Source organism: Neoarius graeffei, chromosome 8, assembly GCF_027579695.1.
Source record: "Neoarius graeffei isolate fNeoGra1 chromosome 8, fNeoGra1.pri, whole genome shotgun sequence".
NCBI classification, from domain to species: domain Eukaryota; kingdom Metazoa; phylum Chordata; class Actinopteri; order Siluriformes; family Ariidae; genus Neoarius; species Neoarius graeffei.
In genome coordinates, this window is record NC_083576.1 from 46,435,924 (window position 1) to 46,457,386 (window position 21,463).

The 21,463-nt window shown below is 37.8% G+C and overlaps 1 protein-coding gene across 5 annotated transcripts in view; it reads left to right on the top strand.

Moving 5' to 3' along the window:
* The window catches only part of gria1a (glutamate receptor, ionotropic, AMPA 1a), a 342,037-nt gene extending 336,054 nt beyond the window's left edge, over positions 1 to 5,983 (top strand). For all 5 annotated transcript variants that reach the window (XM_060927686.1, XM_060927687.1, XM_060927688.1 and 2 more), the window contains 2 exons: positions 423 to 557; positions 3,909 to 5,983. In XM_060927686.1, the coding sequence (XP_060783669.1) occupies positions 423 to 557; positions 3,909 to 4,076 (303 nt within the window). In that variant the 3' untranslated portion in view covers positions 4,077 to 5,983. The remainder of the gene's footprint in view (positions 1 to 422; positions 558 to 3,908) is intronic.
* The last annotated feature ends 15,480 nt before the right edge of the window (positions 5,984 to 21,463 follow it).

Sequence of the window (21,463 nt, forward strand, 5' to 3'; positions counted from 1 at the left end):
CCCACCCCTTGGCAGGTGCCATTGTAATGAGATAATCAGTGTTATTAATTTTACCTGTCAGTTTTTTTTTTTTATTTTATGGCTGACTGGTGTATATTCTTCAAGCATAATTTGTTAGAAGCTTTGCTCATTCAAAAATTCTCATTCATTAATAACATCTCTGACCTGTTCAGTTTAATCAGTATTGCTTTGTGGATGGTGTATTTCTTGAATATTTTTGTATGAGTGATACATAAGAAAGAAGAACTGAATGTATCATGGTCTGTGTATGTAAATGTATACGGTGTATACTTTGTATGTGAGCATGTATTGTGTGCTTGTGTCTGTTGTCCAAATGTGAAATGCTTATATAGTATTTGTGCTACGGTAGCTTTCTTCCTTGTCCTAATGTACTGTAACTGTGACTCTGTTTCCTTCTATAGGATAAGACAAGTGCATTGAGTCTCAGCAATGTGGCTGGAGTTTTTTACATTCTAATCGGAGGCCTGGGCCTGGCCATGCTGGTGGCACTGGTGGAATTCTGCTACAAGTCAAGGACTGAGTCTTGCAGGATGAAGGTGTCTGCTTGCCCTGCTTTAGAGGGCACTTACACTGAGCTGCACAGTTACAGCCTATATGGTGGCCATATGGTTCAGGTTTAAAGAGTTATTAGGCAAACAGGAATTAAATAAGCTCCCACCTCCCTTTCTCTCTCTCTCTCTCTCACGCGCGCACACACACACACACTCCTATCTCTATTTGCATTTTGTGAATAATGTTGTCTCTTCTCTCCCTCTTTCACATTCCCTCTGCCTTTCTGATTTTTCCCTCTGCCATTGCACTCTTTTGCTTCCTCACTGTTTTTGCTGTAGTTCTCTCTTTTCTTTCACTTTCTAATTCTCTTTATATTAGTGTTTTTATTTATCCTGGGTTCTGTCCTTCTCACCCCTTTGTGCTCTAACTAGTCTGGCTATACAAAGCAGCCATGTTAATGCACAAAACATAGTCTTTGTTCCCTTCCAAATAAAGAACATATGCAGTAAAGCAACGTGTTCAACTCTCACTGCAAAAAATAGCTTTTCCATATCGACTAATGACTGCTCATTATTCAGAAAGAGACAGCATGTCTGCTTTCCCATAATTTGGCACTCAAAGACTTGCTAAATATGGCATCCACTGAGAAGTCCTTAAATATGTTATCTGCTTTCTCAGAAATCTTATCAAGATCTAATCTATCACTATTTGAGATCTGATTTAAACTGTGCTTGTTTTAATTGAGCTTAATCTACTGAAGATCAGTCATTAAATTAAAAAAATGCAAATCTTCATTCTCTCAATACTTTGTCAATTGCAAAGCATCATCTACAGATAGCTCAGTGTACTTTCTTATGATTGATAACTCTATTACAGGCAATTATCCTAAATAACATTCCTAACATATTTAAACAGGAATTACACACTATAATAGAATAGATGTAGATTTTTTTATTAATTTGATTACAGGTTTCACATTTCATAGCCATTCATATTTCATATTAAGAAAGTGTCTGAATTTTTCTGAACAAGCAAATTAGTCTGCATCATGTGTGCAACTTCGTCCTCCCAGTGCACTGAAATGTATTCTGATTAAATCATTTCCAGATTGGAAATATACAATCAAACAATGTGTTAGCTGGCATCAAGCAATCTAGGTTTGCTTAAAGGGAACTGAGAGCTCCATGAAAGCAATTAAAAAATATTACCTATCACATTAATCAAAGCTGCATATGGTGGTGAATTCTGATAAAACAAGCAGACCCAACTTTCACTCACAGTTTCCTTCTTTATAATTTTCATCTTTGGTGCATCCGTATGATCAGACTGTCCTCAAAGGCAATTGCCTTTCAGTAAAATAATCAATATCATTACAATTAATATCAAGTATAATAAATTAAAATAGTGCATAACATCTGCGTAACAGACACAGCAAATGAAGTTGATAATCACAATTGTGCACCTGTATTAAAATATAATTAAAATTTAGCGCTAAAGTAAAGGGTGTTAGTATCAACATGCAATTTATAAATGTGAATCAGAAGACTCAGACATGAAACTTTAGTTGTTTATTTGAGTAATAGGTGCATTTGTGTGCAAGAATCTAACCTGGATGCAGAATCTTAGACAGTTGTGCTCTTCACAGATTGAGTAAAAGACATAAACAGCATTATTAGAAACAGACCATGCTTAACTAACACTTTATTTACAGCAACCTCGACATCAATACCTCTAAGTCAACTTTTTTTTCTTTACCCTCATCGTGTTTACTTATTGAATAACTGTACTTTGCTGAATGTTTTTCTTTTATCAGAACTCACTCACACCACTTGCATTAATTAGGGTGTCTTTCATGTAAATTAGATGCATCTGAGGGTAAATAACCCCTTCGGACATAATGCATACAATTATACACATGAAGTTCCATAGCATTTTTCCTTGTGTCCAAAGGGGAAAAAACATTCTATATTTATATGACATGTAAATAAGGGATTAATGAGCAGGGGCTTGTTTCTGGGCGGCACAGTGTTGTAGTGGTTAGCACTGTCGCCTCACAGCAAGAAGGTCCTGGGTTCGAGTCCAGCGGTCGGCGAGGGCCTTTCTGTGTGAAGTTTGCATGTTCTCCCTGTGTCTGTGTGGGTTTCCTCAGGGTGCTCCGGTTTCCCCCACAGTCCAAAGACATGCAGGTTAGGCTAATTGGTGGCTCTAAATTGACCGTAGGTGTGAATGTGAGTGTGAATGGTTGTTTGTCTCTGTGTCAGCCATGCAATATCCTGGTGACTTGTCCAGGGTGTACCCCGCCTCTTGCCCATAGTCAGCTGGGGTAGGCTCCGACTTGCCTGCAACCCTGTAGAACAGGATAAGCGTCTACAGGTAATGGATGGATGGATGGAAGGGCTTGTTTCTGCACATCTAAAGCTAATCCATCCATCCATCCATTATCTATACCACTGCCCCAAAGCTGATTCATTATTGCAAAATCGCCACTTGTTTTGATGCTGAAACACAGATTAATTCAAATGTCATTCCATGCAGTCAACTCTGCACTCATTTCTATACAGCTTTGATAAATATGATGGAGAATGCTGCTCAGTTGTAGAAAATTGAGAATGTGCTTCATTCCTATCAGCAGTGTCTGGTCATAAAATTGTACATGCCATTATTAATTATCAAATTATAACATGAAATAAATAACCATATGAATTTTTTGTTAAATCACAAAAGCAGCCAGAAAATTTTTCACCTCTTCCTAAACTTCATGCTTTCTGTATGTTTTAATTGTATCTTTAAAAGTGAATGTGCAGAGTTGTGAATAGAGTGCACAAAAACAGTATCTGTGTGCATGAGCTCTTAATGCTGAGCAATTTATTCCATAAAATAATTTCTGTTTCACCACTGGTATTAACATCAGCTGTATCCTATTAGTCTTTTTCTCTTGTTTATATTCTACATTATATTGCAATTGACAGAAAAAAATGGCCAACTCTGAATAAGGCCCTATATGCTTGAAGTTGTCTGACTTGCAATATTTATAATATAGCTGTAGGGATTAGAGATCAGGAGTCACTTTATCTGTTCCAAAGTTTCACTGTGCCATGTGGCTGAAGAAATGGTAATGTTTCTAAAACATATGACAGAATGTTTCAGATTCACATACTGACTTTTACATTAAGAGAGGAGATTTAGCAGTGAAGCAGTTTTATGAAGAAACTGACAAATTATGTTGTTATAAAAAAAAAACCCTCCCTGCAGTAACTATTCAAACATCTTGTTCCCTATATTTTATGTGGCATTAAACAAATGCTTATACTGTATTATCTTTTAGCATCCTTTTCCAAACCAGCATTTATGCAACACCTCCATATTGTGTCTAACTCTGCTTGTCTTCATCCCAGCAATCCATCAATGATGCCATGCACTGCACCACACTGACCCGGATGAGTGGCAGCGGCAGCGGTGGGGAGAACGGCCGCATCATTGCCCATGACTTCCCAAAAGCTGTGCAGACATTACCATGCATGAGCCACACGGCCGCTATGGGCCTTGGAGCCTCAGGCATGTGACTGGTACTACACAGACATCGTCCCCCAACTGACCAGGGATGCGCCATACTGCCAAAATGCACTCTCAGACTGCTCTCAGCAAAATCAACTACCCATGAAATGATTTTCTTATATTAAAAAAAATCCAAAATGTTTTGATAGAGAGAAAATAATATAGAGAGAAAGATATGCTGTGCAATATGATGCTGATGGGACACTTTTTGGTCATGTTAATTTACAAAAAAAAAAAGTTGTGTTAATGCCATGCCAGTCTAACAGAGCTGTTTACTTCTGTCTGTTAGTGTGCAATATTTTGGTTCATACTACTGTTCTATAATGTTGTCTCCTATCTTATTTCCTTCAGGAAAAAAAGGATTACATGAAATATGTGGTATTTTGCACAGATTATTATATGGTTCATATGTTGCAATGCCTACTTCAGATAGTCGTCTGTTGTATGGGCTGAAGTTTAAAAAAAATAAATGCACATAGAACCGAGAACTATTGGACAATATGGCTGATTTCCCTGCACCATTAACTTTGCTTAGCCTAGTTAAAAAAAAAAAAACATATCAGATTGTCTATCTGTTAATAATGTAAATAGTCTGATGTTAATGTAAGTCATAACCGGGACAATGGCAGAACATTTGTTGTTGATCAGTAGAGCATAGCATACTGAACATGTTGATTATCTTGCTGTTTTGTTTTTTTCACCTCAACAACCTTGCATTGCTGCTACGCCTCATTTAAGGTGCCATACCTCATTTGTGCCAAGATTGACTTTGGAATATGTTCTGTGTCTGAATCTGCAGTTTCATCAGGAGCACTTTAGAGCATCAGCAAAAACGTGATAAGCTACTATGGATAAAGAGCTTTTTAATTATCCCCCCCATCATTTGAATGTCATTTTGCTGCCCTTCAAATATAGTATTGTCATTCATTTATACTGTGCACAGAGCCAAAGCTAAGCATTTTTGAAGCGTTGCTACAGTATAGACATCCTTTTGATATAATATTCGTTTTACATCAGTCTATTGCAAAGAACATTCCTCAACTGCCTTGTTCTTCTAAAAATGTGATGAGGGAGTGACCTGAAAGACAGTTTCATTTTAGAGTCTGATGTATGTGTCATTTTATAACTATGCTCCCAGACTGTATATGGAGCAGAACGCTGATGGATGTTGGCCTGCCTTTTAATTTTCTCTCTGCATACAGGCTTTAAGAAAGATTCACTGATGACTTCTATTTTAAGCCTATTCTTAACTTTTAAAGAAAAAACTCACCACTGACAGTGGAAATTAACTAAAATCTGTGTTTAACTCATGTTTGGGAAACCAGCTCTCAGAGTCAAGCTTCCATTCTGATGCACGAATTTAAAATTAAGGAGCTTCGCAGGAGTATTTACGCTTTCACATTTGTACTTTCTTCACTCTCTGTTCCTAGCTTCATTCATGTCTTTTATGAAGGCAAAGGAGTCTTGGCTGCTTTGTGGCCTCATGTTCTGAGCACATTTTATACACAGTAACAAATTTGTAATGGCTGACCAAGACAATGAATTGCAGCATAGTAAGCATTTTTGAGTGCTATGTGAGTTGCTGTTTTTCATATGAACTGGTATGTTGAGGCAATGCTTCATTAATGTAAAGGGCTGTAGTTATTACAGAGATTGGAATTATTGTGCAGATAGTTGAGATACTTTGTGTTTCTGGTAAACAGTGTTACTCTTTTCTGTGGTTGCAATGCATAAATTATATTCTGTGCTCGCATTTCACAATTATGTGATTTGTTTGTTTGTTTGTTTGTTTGTTGGGATTATGTTGATCATAATGCAGACCTACGGTATGGTTGCAAAAAATGGTATGGAAAACACATTAAATCTATAAAGGGTAATACATTCAAAATAAAAAGAAAACACTTTTCTAACCAAAGTAAGATGTTGGCTGATGCTTTTTGTGTCTAAACAGGAAACAGTTGGTGTGATTTTTGTCAGTTTGTTTCTCTGTCCACTCTATTTGAAGCTCCATTTGGGACATGGAAAAAGCTCAGTAGGATCTCTGCAGGTCCCCATTAGAAAAATCCAGTGATGCTTTCATCCAAAACATGTTAGACTGGGGAAAAAACACCATCCAAATTAAAGAGCTGAGAAATGAAAGCCTTGATCAAGGGCTCAACAGCAGCTCTCTGGCAGTCAGAAAGGATTTCCCATTTATGAGATCCTTTAGAAGCTTAACTGCTGAGGTAACACTTCTGCCAAAGACAGGTGCTCATTTGCTCACTGTAGTGTTTGGAAGGATGCCATGCTCCAAAGAAAACATTCATCAAAGGATGAACGGAGGCCAAATGTCTCCACAATTATACACTACGAAGCACAGAATAAATAGAGATGCCTGCTATAATGTCTTATACAACAGCACGTGAGGAGGTTGAACATGGCAGAAATGGTATATGGTATAGTAAATTAAGCAAGACTAATAAAGTAATAAGAAAAAAAAATCCTAATCAAGGCTATGTACTAAACTGTAGGATTTGTGTTAAAGAAACATTCTTACTATATTAAATTTAAAATAAACTATAGCATTACATTAAATTGCAGACAAAATTGAATTATTAGAATTACTTAAATGCTTTAAGTCATCAGTTTATTTGTATAGCGCTTTTAACAAGCATTTTTGCAAGAGCTTTTACAGAAAAATAGACTTTAAACAATTAACTAATTTTATCCCTCATAAAGTTATCCCTGTAGCTATAATTTCTTTAAATATGTGGCTAAAACCCACATAAAAGAAAGTGTATATTTATTTTATTATTTTGCTAGTGTTCTTAAAACTAGAAAAAAAATGAAATAATGTTTAGTTGAACCAATTGGACTCTTGTGTATGCGTAAATCAACAGATGCTGACAAGAAGAGGACCATGAGCTTGCTGCACACATGCTATTTCCTTTGCATATGTTTATTGACAAAATTAAAACAGTCGAATGCAGTTGAAATTAATAGTCCTGTAGAGTATCAATACATTACTCTGACATTAATACAGTCATATAATGTGGGGGCAGTTTTTGAATTTAATTTGATATGTTTTACATGACTGAAACATTGAGATTTATGGATGTGTTGTTTTCAATTATTTTGTGTTTCATTTAAGACCTTAGATTATTGTTATGATGATTATTATGAAATGTTTTTTTTCAAAATCATGTGTTTTCTTGGTTCACCATTTGTTTGTTTGTTAGTCAGTTGTATGGTTTTAGTGTCTTGGTTTAGTAGTCATTTTGTATTCCCAGGTTCAGTTTTTGTATTATGTCAGTCTTATATAAGGCTGATGTAAGCCCAGTGGAGTTCTATTTCTGTTTGGAGCCATGTAAAGTGTTACTGGCCATTTAGTAGGAAAGATGATAAATTATTTGTGATAGCAGACATTTCCAAATGAGACCAAGAAATTATGTTTAAATAATGTTTACTTTTTACAGTGTTGAGATTTACACACTTAATTTAAATTCTCTTGTGCAAATTATATAAATAAAATTTACTTAGCAGCAACTCTTGGTTTGTTTTATTTGCACAATATTTAACCATTTAAATTAAGTCAAGTTTATTGCAAATTACATGTTAATTTTGTGAAGAAAAAGTACATTCATATTCTTACTACAAAGTAATTTTTTGTGTTTTTTTTGTTTGTTTGTTTGTTTTTTTTTAGTGCAGATGCGGCTGTTTTGTCCTGACAGCTGACATGTTAGCATTAACTATCACATACACACCATGATATTGTTATCTGTGGTGACTAGAGAAATTAATTATTCATTCAAGGAAAATCGCTGTTGAGCAATGGAACCTGAGCAACACTCACACTTTCTATTCACAAAAAAACCCCTCATGTTGCTATTGTTCTTTTCTCTGTTTAACTCTTAATCAAAGGCAAAGTGCTATAGGGAGGCTCATTTGTATTCTGTGGGTGGTAGAAATGGGCAACTGGACTTGCTTGAAAATTCTTGAAAACGTTTCACCTCTCATCCAAAAGGCTTCCTCAGTTCTGTCTGACTAATAGGGAGTATCAGATAAATCTTCTCTTGGATCAGAATCAGAATCAGAATTCTGATGACCAGCTCATCTAACGTGTCATTGAGGCATCATGTCACCTTAGATGAGCCGGTCATCAGAATTCTGATTCTGATTCAGGAGAAGATAAATATCTGATACTCCCTATTAGTCAGACAGAACTGAGGAAGCCTTTTGGACGAGAGGTGAAACTTTTCAAGAATTTTCAAGCAAGTCCAGTTGCCCATTTCTACCACCCACAGTTTACTATGACCTGGATCATTGAGAATCTTCACAGACTCATTTGTATTCATTTGTACTGGTTTCCAATTTTCCTTGAATGTGCTATGTTGATGTAAATCTTCCTTACATCTTCTACAGTTAGACACGAATCTAATTCAAGTAATTAAAAAAAAAAAAGAAATAAAACGTTTCAGACCGAGCTGAGAAGTATTTCCTTAAAAACATAGGATTTGCTTTGATATTTGCTATTTCCTTATTAGCACTGTTCATTAAAAGTGATTAGGTATCGCAAATAAAATGTCAAAACAAAGCTGTTCTTTAGAAGGCAGACCTACATAGGTACAGTTTTACTCTTTCACAGCCTGTGCTACCTAATTTCTATTAACAGTACAATGACTGCAGTGTAATGCATGCCTACAGTATATGTGGGCCTGAACAGTATATACGGTATAATGAAGACATGTCATGGGGTGTGAGATTGCAAAAAAAGATTCATGACACCTGCCATGATGTGCTTTCATCCCACTCCCTTTTTTTTCTCCCCCCTGCATGCAGTCACACAATGCATGGTGTCTTTCTCTCTCTTTCTTTGTCTCAACTGGCACAATATTCCTTTCATATCCAGCTGCTTTATGTGAGTCAGAGCATAGGATCAATTCTAAGCTACTTGGCATCACTTCCAGATTCTGTGGAGATTGCATATCCCCGCATGCAGACACATTCCAACATGCTCTTACTGATGCCTGTGATTGTCTTACCTGCTGGGATGCACATCCATCAGTCTACTTACCTCCCAATGCAGCCCAACTGGCAACTGCCTTGAATCAGAAGTAGGGGGTAATATTTGATCTGAATCTGATCTGACAAGGCCAGTCCTTCATCACTGTCTTTACAAAATGTGTTCAGAGAGCACATGATGGATGGATGCATGTGGTGAGAAAACATACAGTGCATTTATGAAACATGTCATTCAGTCATCTTACCTTGGAACTCCTGTCTCTCTAACTGTCAATTACTGGATAGGAGACTACACCTGGTGTTGAATTGCATTCCTCTGTGTGTGCTTGTGCAGATAGAAATAGAAAGAGAAAAAAAAACGAAGCAGGGAAGGGAACAGAAAAGAGACTCACTGACTCATCACTGGCCCGTTTATCACACCACCTCATCAGCTTAGCGACAGAGACAGATTCTCCCTGCTTTCCTCCCTTGATGCACTAATGCGCTCAGATTTCACATTGGTTCCAAAACAACATCTATTCATTGCATTACTCCATGCAGGGCCCTGCAACATTAATCTGTAGGTTTTCATCCAAATTTCTGGTCAGATAGGCAACTGGATGTAGAAGTGGCTCCGTGTAAATCAAATGTAAACATGTAAAAATGTAAGCCCACTATTGGTCAGTCAGAGCATCATGGTCAGTCAGGGCATGTGCAGTATTTGGAAGGGAGTGGAAAGGCACTGTGGGAAGATGGATGGCAGAGTTAAACGGATGATGCAAAGATTGGAGAGATGTATGGTGTTGCACATGGAACCAGATGGAATGACGGATGAGTGGATTATGGAGCAGTGCTGCAGCCTTAGATGCTGCTATAGTGTGAAGGCTGAAAGGAAGTAGCTTGGTTAAATGGTCTGTCTGCCCTCCCAGCTGTTGCTAAAGCAACCATCATCATTGTCATGGAGTTCAGCCAGAAAAGCAGTGATACAATTTGTCTCAATTCCCTGTTTGTAGGAGCAATAAATTCAAAACTGTTATGTGAAAAACAGTGAGATTATTTCCTAATCAGTTTTTTTCTTCTTGCACTAATTTCCATTTTTATTCATATCAGAATAAACATTTAATTGTTGTAGGCTACAGTGTCTTGCAAACGTATTCATCCCCCTTGGTGTTTGTCCTGTTTTGTTGCATTATAAGATGGAATTAAAATGGATTTTTGGAGGGTTAGCACCATTTGATTTACATAACATGCCTACCACTTTAAAGCTGAAAATTGTTGTTTTATTGTGACACAAACAATAATAATTAAGATGAAAAAAACCCCCAGAAATCTGGAGCGTGCATAGGTATTCACCTCCTCACAGTCAATACTTTGTAGAGCCACCTTTTTCTGCAATTACAGCTGCAAGTTAGCTTAGCACATCTAGCCACTGGGATTTTTGTGGCAATGTGGCAATGGCATTATACCTTTTACATTTTAAGTCAAGCTATCTAACAATCTTTTTAGCCATTTTTTGTCCATTTCATATGCCAGTTGTACATTTCATTATTGGAATGTCTATATGAACATTATCAGCTAAAATTGTAATTGCTTGCTATAGCTAGCTGCTCAGATGGTTAATGCAGCATAAATACTAAAACTTGGTCTGCATGAGCCTTAACCCCAAAGCCCTTTATTTACAGATTGCTCTGTAAATACATTATCAACAAAATACTGCTCACCTCCTTCTGCTTCAACTGGGAGGGGGGTTGAGGCAGGGTTTCCTAATCCTCAGGCTGCATCTGTGCATGTTGAGGGCAGACCTCATTAGTGAACAAGCTAGGTATTAGCATGTATCTTAACATAGCTGTCGCACTAGCTGTATAGTGGATTTATAAATTCACTGAGCTCTTTGCAGACCAAAATTACATTCATTACTCGTCTCATTTTCAGTGGCAATAAAGGTACCCTATGAAATATTTAAGTAAAATGACACTGTATTATAAATTAAGTTGTTAGCTTGATTACCCAAGCAGTGGTTAAGCCACAATAATAAGCTTCTGTGGCATTAATGTTAGCATGTTAGGTTAGCCACTGAAGGAAGGTCAGTGAATAAATGTATAGGCTACCTTTCTTCTAAAAAAAAACTGGGTGACTAACTGTCAGCTCTTTTCTCTCTCTCAGTTTTCTGCTGCCTCTCTTTACGTTTCTGGCAGCCCAGCTTCTTCATGGTGGTGTCAATTTACCATTAATTCTGCTTCTATCATGCGCAGCTAACATTTGTGCTGGATTGGAAAGCAACAAACCTAACGTGGTATCAAGCTCTGGCTTTGCCTACACAAGACTGTACCATAAAATGAATAGGAAGGGCGGTGAAATATAAAGACTATCTATTCTAATAATTTTGCAGAAAATGGAAAACTAAAACCAGAAGGTTGTTGTATTTGCTCATTTTAAGAGACAAACTTATTAAAAATATTTTTTATTATATTAACTTGCACATATTAATAATATTAATATTGTCCTCTGAGGGCCCCTTGTAAATGCTGGGCCCTTAGCCTAGGTTTACATTAGACCGTATCAGCGGATCATCAGATTAACATTTTTAAAATGATTAGTGTGCACACAGCAACGCCAATACACGATTTGCGTGCACATAGCAACGCCAATACACGGATACGCTCGGCTCCGCAGGCATCCTGCGCTCCAAATCACTCCGCCCTGAACAGCGAGTGCCCTCTGGAGGGTGCGCACTCCGGCCCTGCGCAGCTCACAGAGCGCGCGAGTGAAGCACACTAGCAGTGTTTTCGGGACTGAGCCGCTGTGTGTGTGATCTCAGTGCATATCACTTAACACTTGCAAGTGGAAGGATGGCAAGCCTAAAGACAATCATAACTACACAATGGGCAGTATTTGCATCAGTATTTGCAGTATTTTCATACTTTTATACTCTTTAATGAAAGGTGATACAAGGCGGAAGTCCGCGCCGTTTTTCAGCAGTCGCGTCACATGACCAACGCCAGCGAATCAGGAAGGTGGATGTCACAGTGACGTTGTCCAATGATGACGCCAGCTAGAGCTCAGCACAGCGTATCTGCGTATTCTCAATGTTTACACAGCACCGGACCATCTGGATTGAATACGTGGACCCTGACAGATTCCCGTTTCCCGGCGTTTTAATGTAAACGGACAGTGCATCCGCGAAGAAAACAAGACAGATATGGTCTAATGTAAACTTGGCCTTAGAATTGTCCTAACTTTCCCCCCCAACGATGTCCCTGTATGCCATCTCTACATGACCATATCCCAAAGGGTGCCCTTTCCAGTAGAGAAAATGGGATGCAGTGTTTTACAGGGTACTCCTACATGCTGAAGTGCCAATTAGGCGCTCTTCTAATGGTGACATGTACCCTCCAGTGGAGAGTGGAGAAAATGTGATGTAGTGCCATAGAGGTGTCTTTCTTACAATGGAATAAACTTGAGTTACTTTCTGAGAAAATAAAAACCCACCTCGTGAAGTGCCCTCTCTTAGATGCCCTTCTTAACTGTATTTTATGGAATGACAGGAGTATGGAGTCAGAGGAGTGACATAAAAAGTCTGTAAAAGAATAAGAAAATAATATGAAAATTAAAAAGAATATGAAAAAAAGAATATGAAAATTAATGCAGACATAAAAATTTAAATCATGGCTCTAAACAAGCATCCTGAGTCAAGCTTTGCAATATTGCAGAAAACACAAATGACCATCTGTTCAGGAACACTATATTATTGATGAAAATATTTGCAGATTTCTGAGCCACCTTCTTAAGTGATGGGCAATAATTTGGAAATTGTTTTGCACTGACAAACATCCAGATACAGTGCATAAATAGGTACAGTAAACTCCATGATTATTGCCACCCATTGTAAAGATTAGTTGGAAAAAAGTGAGAAAAAAAATCCACCTATTCAGTAAACAAGCTTCATCTCACACTGAAAAAAATGAGAAAAATCCAACCTTTAATTGAAATAAATTTATTCAGAGAAAAACAAATCCCTCATCAAGAAATAATCGTTTTCAACAAAAACACATGCACCACCATTATTAGCACCCCTGCATTTAATACTTTGTACAACCTCCCTTTGCCAGGAAAACAGCACTGAGTCTTCTCCTATAATATTTTAGAAGATTGGAGATACAGAACAGGGTGTCTGAGACCATTCCTCTTTTCAAAATTTCTCCAGATCATCCAGGACCCTAGGCCCTCTCTTCTTGTGCACTCTCCTCTTCAGCTCACCCCACAGGTTTTCAATGGGGTTCAGGTCAGCGGACTGAGATGGCCATGACAGAAGCTTGATTCTGTGGTCAGTTAACCATTTTTGTATTGATTTGGACATATGCTTCAGATCATTGTCCTGCTGGAAGATCCAGTGATGACCCAGTTTTACAACCCCAATTCCAAAAAAGTTGGGACAAAGTACAAATTGTAAATAAAAACAGAATGCAATAATTTACAAATCTCAAAAACTGATATTGTATTCACAATAGAACATAGACAACATATCAAATGTCGAAAGTGAGACATTTTGAAATTTCATGCCAAATACTGGCTCATTTGAAATTTCATGACAGCAACACATCTCAAAAAAGTTGGGACAGGGGCAATAAGAGGCTGGAAAAGTTAAAGGTACAAAAAAGAAACAGCTGGAGGACCAAATTGCAACTCATTAGGTCAATTGGCAATAGGTCATTAACATGACTGGGTATAAAAAGAGCATCTTGGAGTGGCAGCGACTCTCAGAAGTAAAGATGGGAAGAGGATCACCAATCCCCCTAATTCTGCACCGACAAATAGTGGAGCAATATCAGAAAGGAGTTTGACAGTGTAAAATTGCAAAGAGTTTGAACATATCATCATCATCTACAGTGCATAATATCATCAAAAAATTCAGAGACTCTGGAAGAATCTCTGTGTGTAAGGGTCAAGGCCGGAAAACCATACTGGGTGCCCGTGATCTTCGGGCCCTTAGACGGCACTGCATCACATACAGGCATGCTTCTGTATTGGAAATCACAAAATGGGCTCAGGAATATTTCCAGAGAACATTTTCTGTGAACACAATTCACCGTGGCATCCGCCATTGCCAGCTAAAACTCTATAGCTCAAAGAAGAAGCCGTATCTAAACATGATCCAGAAGCGCAGACGTCTTCTCTGGGCCAAGGCTCATTTAAAATGGACTGTGGCAAAGTGGAAAACTGTTCTGTGGTCAGACGAATCAAAATTTGAAGTTCTTTATGGAAATCAGGGACGCCGTGTCATTTGGACTAAAGAGGAGAAGGATGACCCAAGTTGTTATCAGCGCTCAGTTCAGAAGCCTGCATCTCTGATGGTATGGGGTTGCATTAGTGCGTGTGGCATGGGCAGCTTACACATCTGGAAAGACACCATCAATGCTGAAAGGTATATCCAGGTTCTAGAGCAACATATGCTCCCATCCAGACGACGTCTCTTTCAGGGAAGACCTTGCATTTTCCAACATGACAATGCCAAACCACTTACTGCATCAATTACAGCATCATGACTGTGTATGATGCTGTAATTGATGCAGTATGTGGTTTGGCATTGTCATGTTGGAAAATGCAAGGTCTTCCCTGAAAGAGACGTTGTCTGGATGGGAGCATTCACACTCACATCTACAGTCAATTTAGAGTCACCAGTTAACCTAACCTGCATGTCTTTGGACTGTGGGGGAAACCAGAGCACCCAGAGGAAACCCATGTGGACACAGGGAGAACATGCAAACTCCGCACAGAAAGGCCCTCGCCGGCCACGGGGCTCGAACCCGGACCTTCTTGCTGTGAGGCAACAGCACTAACCACTACACCACCGTGCTGCCCCGTGTTGTTGTCATGAAATTTAAAATCACCTAATTTTTTTCTTTAAATGATACATTTTCTCAGTTTAAACATTTGATATGTCATCTATGTTCTATTCTGAATAAAATATGGAATTTTGAAACTTCCACATCATTGCATTCCATTTTTATTTACAATTTGTACTTTGTCCCAACTTTTTTGGAATCAGGGTTGTAGTTTCCTAGCAAAGACAGCCAGATTTTGATTTAAAATGTCCTGGTGTTTCATGGAGTCCATGATGCCATGTACCCTAACAAGGTTTCCTGGGCATTTGGAGGAAAAACAGCCCCAAAACATCACAGAACTTCCACCATATTTTACAGTTGGGATCACATTCTTTTCATTATAGCCGTCCTTCTTTTTATGCCAAAACTACCTTGAGTGTTTACTGCCAAAAAGCTCCATTTTTGTTATATCAGACCATAGAAGATGGTTCCAGTAAAAGTTGTAGTAGTGTTTCACAAACTTCAGGTGCTTATGTTTGTGATTAACTAACAGAAAAGGTTTTGTTCTGGCATACTTTCCAAATAATATGTTGGCCTGGAGGTGGGCATCTGAAGGTGGTTTTGGAAATTTTGAAACCCCAAGATTTTACTTTTTCTTGTAAAACACCAACATTGATCCTTGGGGATTTGATTTGCCTCTCTTACCATCCTCCGCACTGTACATGGGGACAAAATAAATTTGGGTCCTCTTCCAGGCAAGTTTGTAACAGTTCTGGTTGGTGTCCACTATTTTATTATTGCCCTAACAGTAGAAATTTTATTTTATATATATATATATATATATATATATATATATATATATATATATATATATATATATATATATATATATACACACACAGGGTGTCTCAAAAAATGTACTCACACTTTAACGTTTGCGAATCCCTTGGTGCGCGTTATCGGCGTTGTCTGGACAATAATGGTCATCAATTTGAACATTTGCGAACATGATCCTTCAATTACATTTGTCTTCTGTATTCGAAGCTATTCCATTTCACTCTATGTTCATAAATAAAGGTTTTCTCTTCATTCAAAGTGTGAGTAAATTTTTTGAGACATCCTGTATATATATATATATATATATATATATATATATATATATATATTATATATATATATACACACACACACAAACACACTAGTGCATCTCAAAAAATTAGAATATTGTGAAAAAGTTCAATATTTTCCATCAGTTATTTAAGAAAGTGAAAATTTTATATATTATAGACTCATTACACATAAACGAAAATGTTTAAAGCATTTTTCTATTTTAATTTTAATCAGTATGGCATACAGTACAAAAACATTAAAAAAACCCATCTCAAAATATTAGAATATTTCATTTCGAGTTTGAGTAAAACAGTATGAACATAGTGTATCTCTCGGTCTAGTTCAGTATACACAACCACAATCATGGGGAAGACTGCTGACTTGAATGTTGTCCAGAAGATAATCACTGATGCCCTCCACAAGGAGGGTAAGCCACAAAAGGTCATTGCTGAAAAGGGTGGCTGGAAAAGGTGCACAAGCAACAGGGATGGCCGCAGTCTTGAGAGGACTGTCAAGAAAAGTTGATTCAAGAACTTGGGAGAGCTTCACAAGGAGTGGACTGAGGCTGGTGTCAGTGTATCAAGACCCATCACGAACAGACATCTTCAAGAAAGGGGATACAACTTTTGTATTCGTATCAAGCTACTCCTGAGCCAGAGACAATGTCAAAAGTGTCTTATCTGGGCTAAGGAGAAAAATAAATGGACTGTTGCTCAGTGGTCCAAAGTCCTCTTTTCAGATGAAAGTACATTTTGCATTTAATTTGGAAATCACGGTTTTAGAGTCTGGAGGAAGAGTGGAGAGGCACAGAATCCAAGGTGTTTGAAGCCCAGTGTGAAGTTTCCACAGTCTGTGATGATTTGGGGTGCCATGTCATCTGCTGGTGTTGGTCCACTGTATTTTATCAAGTCCAAAGTCAACACAGCCATCTACCAGGAGATTTTAGAACACTTCATGCTTCCATCTGCTGACGAGCTTTTTGGAGATGCTGATTTCCTTTTCCAGCAGGACTTAGCACCTACCCACAGTACCAAAACTACTACCAAATTGTTTGCTGACCATGATATTACTGTGTTTGATTGGCCAGCCAACTTGCCTGACCTGAACCCCATAGAGAATCTATGGGGTATTGTCAAGAGGAAGATGAGAAACACCCGACCCAAAAATACAGATATGCTGAAGGCCACTATCAAAGCAACCTGGGCTTCAATAACACCTCAGCAGTGCCACAGACTGATCATCTCCATGCCACACCACATTGATACAGTAATTCATGGTAAAGGAGCCCCAACCAAGTATTGAGTGTATAAATGAATATACTTTTCAGAAGTTGGACATTTCTGTATTGTAAATCCTTTTTTTTGATTGATCTTAGGGAATATTCTAATAATATGAGATACTGGATTTCTGATTTTCATAAGCTATAAGCCATAATCATCAAAATTAAAACAAAAAAAGGCTTTAAATATTTCACTTTACATGTAATGAATATAGAATATATGAAAGTTTACCTTTTTGAATTACATTATGAAAAAAAGGAACTTTTTCATGGTATTCTAATTTTTTGAGATGCACTATATAAAATTCCCTGATTTGTGCATGTCAACACACTTCTCCCTCATTTGGTTCGTGTGTTCTCTCATCTTTTGCATGTTGATAGATGACTAAGGGAATTTGGCCACCTCATATTTGTACCACAGTTAATCATGACGTCATGGATTCCTACACACTCCAAGTCCCTACACATGCCAATCAACTCAAAAATGTACAATGTAAATGGGAAACATGCTTCAGTTACATTGTGTTCACTATAATTTCCAGGGGTGCCAGTCATAGTGGAACATGTGTTTTTGTTGAAAATAAGTATTTCTTGATGAGTGATTTTTTTTTTCTCTGAATAGCTTGGTATCAATTAAAAGCTGGATTTTTCTCATTTTTTCAGTGAGATGAAGTTATTTCACCAAAAGGTGGATTTTTTCTAACCCTTTTACTAATCTTTACAAGGGATGCCAATAATTGTGGGAGGCACTATAGGTGTACGTTATTGATCCACAAGAGGAAATTTGAGAAAAGCAAAATTAAACTCCAGAATAACAAACTTAAATCCATGCTTTTGGCATTGAAAAAAGGGAATCCTGAAACTCTACTAATGCACCATCTATTACCTCCATGCTGGGCTGACCATGTGGAGTTTTGACTGTATGGAGGTGTTATTTTCAGATCTATACTGCAAGGACTGATTTAAGGATGCTTGTTTGGGGCCACCATGTCATCACCGCAACCACTAAACCCTGAAATTAGTCTCCATTATGAAATTACACCAAAGAAAAACATTGAATTTACCTGATTAAACGTGTACATTGGTTGCATGTGAAGAAACTGAGCTGTGTTTCCACAGTTTGTTTTCATATAGCCAGCATGATTTGACAGAGTCAAATAAAGAGATAAAAAAATTTTCATTAAGGACTCACCTGAGCATCAAACCAGAGATCTTCGAGCACTGAGACAGCAACACTGCTCACTATCCTTCCCATCCATTTACATATAAACGCATTATTTACATTTATAAATACTGCATAATTTTCAAGTCATTTTACATGGAAAATAACATGAGAAAATGGAACACTGTCACAGGAGTGCCATAAAAAGACTAAAAACTGTAAATATATATATATATATATAAAATCATAAAAAAATTAAATAAAAAATAAATAATAATAATAAATAAATAAATAAATAAATAAATAAATAAAAATAAGACCAGATAATGGCCACCATACACACTGAGGAATCAAATCTTCTCCTTCCTGATTCAAACCGCTACCACATTTGCACTGCAGAAAGCAGGTTTCATGTGTGCAGGAATTAACCACTCAGACTGGGCAGGAAGGCCCACCCAAAGCTTGACAGCTTGGCCCTTCAAGCAAAAGAAAAAGCAATAGGGAAAAAGTAAAAACAACAGGGAAAAAGAAAAAAGCAGCGACGTGACCATTGGCGGCATGTCTTGGGCAGTGGAGACGTCAGAATAACAACATCCAGGCAACTTTACGGTAATGAGCTATGATGCAGTTCAGCAACAACTCGTTGGAATTTAGAAGTGCTCCACTCTTGAAATTACTAGAGAACCCAACCATGTATATTTTGGTTCTATTCAAACCATTCCCAAGTACAATGGAGGAGAAATTAATCATTTCGGTGGTAGGTTTCCCCATTATTTATGATGTATCCCTGTTTGCAACACTATTTATAGGCAACATTTTTGCTCTAGAACACTTATTTTCAAGCGGGAATTCAATTCATTGGCTCAAAATAACAATGATATGACAATTACAGTAATTATCCACTAAACCAGGACCACAGTTTCTTGAATGTAAGTCAGTGTTTCTCAACCACTGGGCCATAGCCCATTAGTTGGCTGTGAAGCACCATCTAGTGGGCCACAATTTTTTTCCAAGTTGAAGCTAATTTTTACTCATAGTAGGGGACAATTGTTGGGTTGCATCTGATGTCACATCCACCTCGTTAAGCTACAGTCACACTACAACTCACGATGCTTTGCGATGGGTTATCGATGAAAATGATTCATTTTGGTGACGATGCATGGTGATATACACATGAGCTAAAAATTGTGCTCACACAGCAGGTGAACACTTGACTGTCAGGCCTTTGCGTGCTTGAGTCTGACACAGCTCGAGCAGCCACGGGCACTCATGGAGCACGTTGTGCACATTCTTGGGACCTAGTTGTTATCAGAGGTGGAAAAACTGGATTGACAAAGTAAAAGTCCTGCTTAGGTTTTCCTTCTGCCTGTGCTCTCAACACAGGTGATTTCACCAATTAGCTCATCAACCTGGCTTAGGGGATGTGGTAATTAGGATCAGCTGGTTCATTGAATTGGCTGGAGCAAAAATGTGGCAGGGTTTTTACTTTCTGCACCTGGGTTTTTCCACCTCTGGTCGTTATAGGAAACACCTGATACTGATTTGAGTGCATCACAGAGGCTTTGTGAAGTATTATCATTATCACTGTCACATTTGTTTCTAGCCATGTTTATAACGCTGTTTAAATCCTCTGCTTTATGATTCTGCTTTCTGTTTTGCTTTCGTTTTTGTAAATATCATGTCTGATAATAAACACTCTTACTGCACTTAGATCCATCTACTGCCGTCTACCTTGTTGTATCTTGATCCCCAGATCTTTAACCCAGTTGCATATAAAAAGTTGTACGCCTCCAGGCTCTTCCAGGGTTTCATCTGTGTGTCCATATAGATCAATGTCTGCAGCATCAGATAGCTTGAGATGTCAGGGAAATCAACGATGGATAATTTTCCAATTCATAGGAAAAATTCTTTGTTAGTATCTAAGGATCTATCCCATTGAGTGGTTTCTATATTCACTTCTTTTGAGTGGGCTTCTTGGTTTTAATAACTTGCTTGTTTGCTCTACACAAACATGGCAATAAGTTCTTGTGTTAATGGAGCAGACTCCACTTTTGGATCATTAATCCCTTTCGACTGAGAATGCCCTGTATGCATGGTTTTATGTTGGCTTCTAGCACATCCATATATCCATTTGAATACAATACCTACAATTAAAAACAGTGTGTTTTTATTGCATTTATTTAATTCCTGGGCTCCCATCCGTAACAGGAAGTAATGTTTCATCCCATTAACACACTTTACAATAGATTATTAGATTCTAATAGAATAGATGAGCCAAAATAATTGGGGATCTTTTTTAATGGGCTCCGACTCGTTACAAGTATGAATAGGTGGGCCTTAAAGTAGAAAAGGTTGAGAACCCCTGATGTAAGCTACACAGAAAGTAACATTAATGTTAATTAAAGACCAAGGCAAGTAAATGTGACGTTTAAACTACATGTTGTAATTGCCTGTTTCTACATTGCTAGCTATGTACTGGCTTGTATCACAGAGCCATAATTTGGATTATAACTGAGAGTCTGGTGCATATGTATAAGTAACATGGTCAAGAATGCTCATTTTGGATGGAAAAATGTGACAAACATTTAAACTGACGAATCATAAACCGTTTTTGCATGACGTTTGGAGACTCAGTTCTAATTTAAGGCAGGAGGGTTATAGGGTAGTCACACTAGAGGAAGAATGAGCCAGAATGCCTTCGGAATGAAAATTCTTCGTATATTCTGGGATATTCTAAGTGCATTCTAAAAATTCTGACTGCATTCTGAGTGCATTCCAAACATTCGGGCCCATTCTTGTGGCCAGCCTGAATGTTTTGCTCATGCTCAAAACATTCGATGTGCATTTGAAGAGGAGAAATATCGAACGGCATTCAAAGTGTATTCTAACTGCATTCTAAATATTCTTATGGCATTCGAAACATTCTGATTGCGTTCGAGGGAAAAATCGAAATGGCAAGCCACTTCAAATCCTGCCAGAATGCCCCGAATGTGCCTCAAATGAGCCGGAATGCACCTCGAGTGAATCTCAATTGCTGCCGGA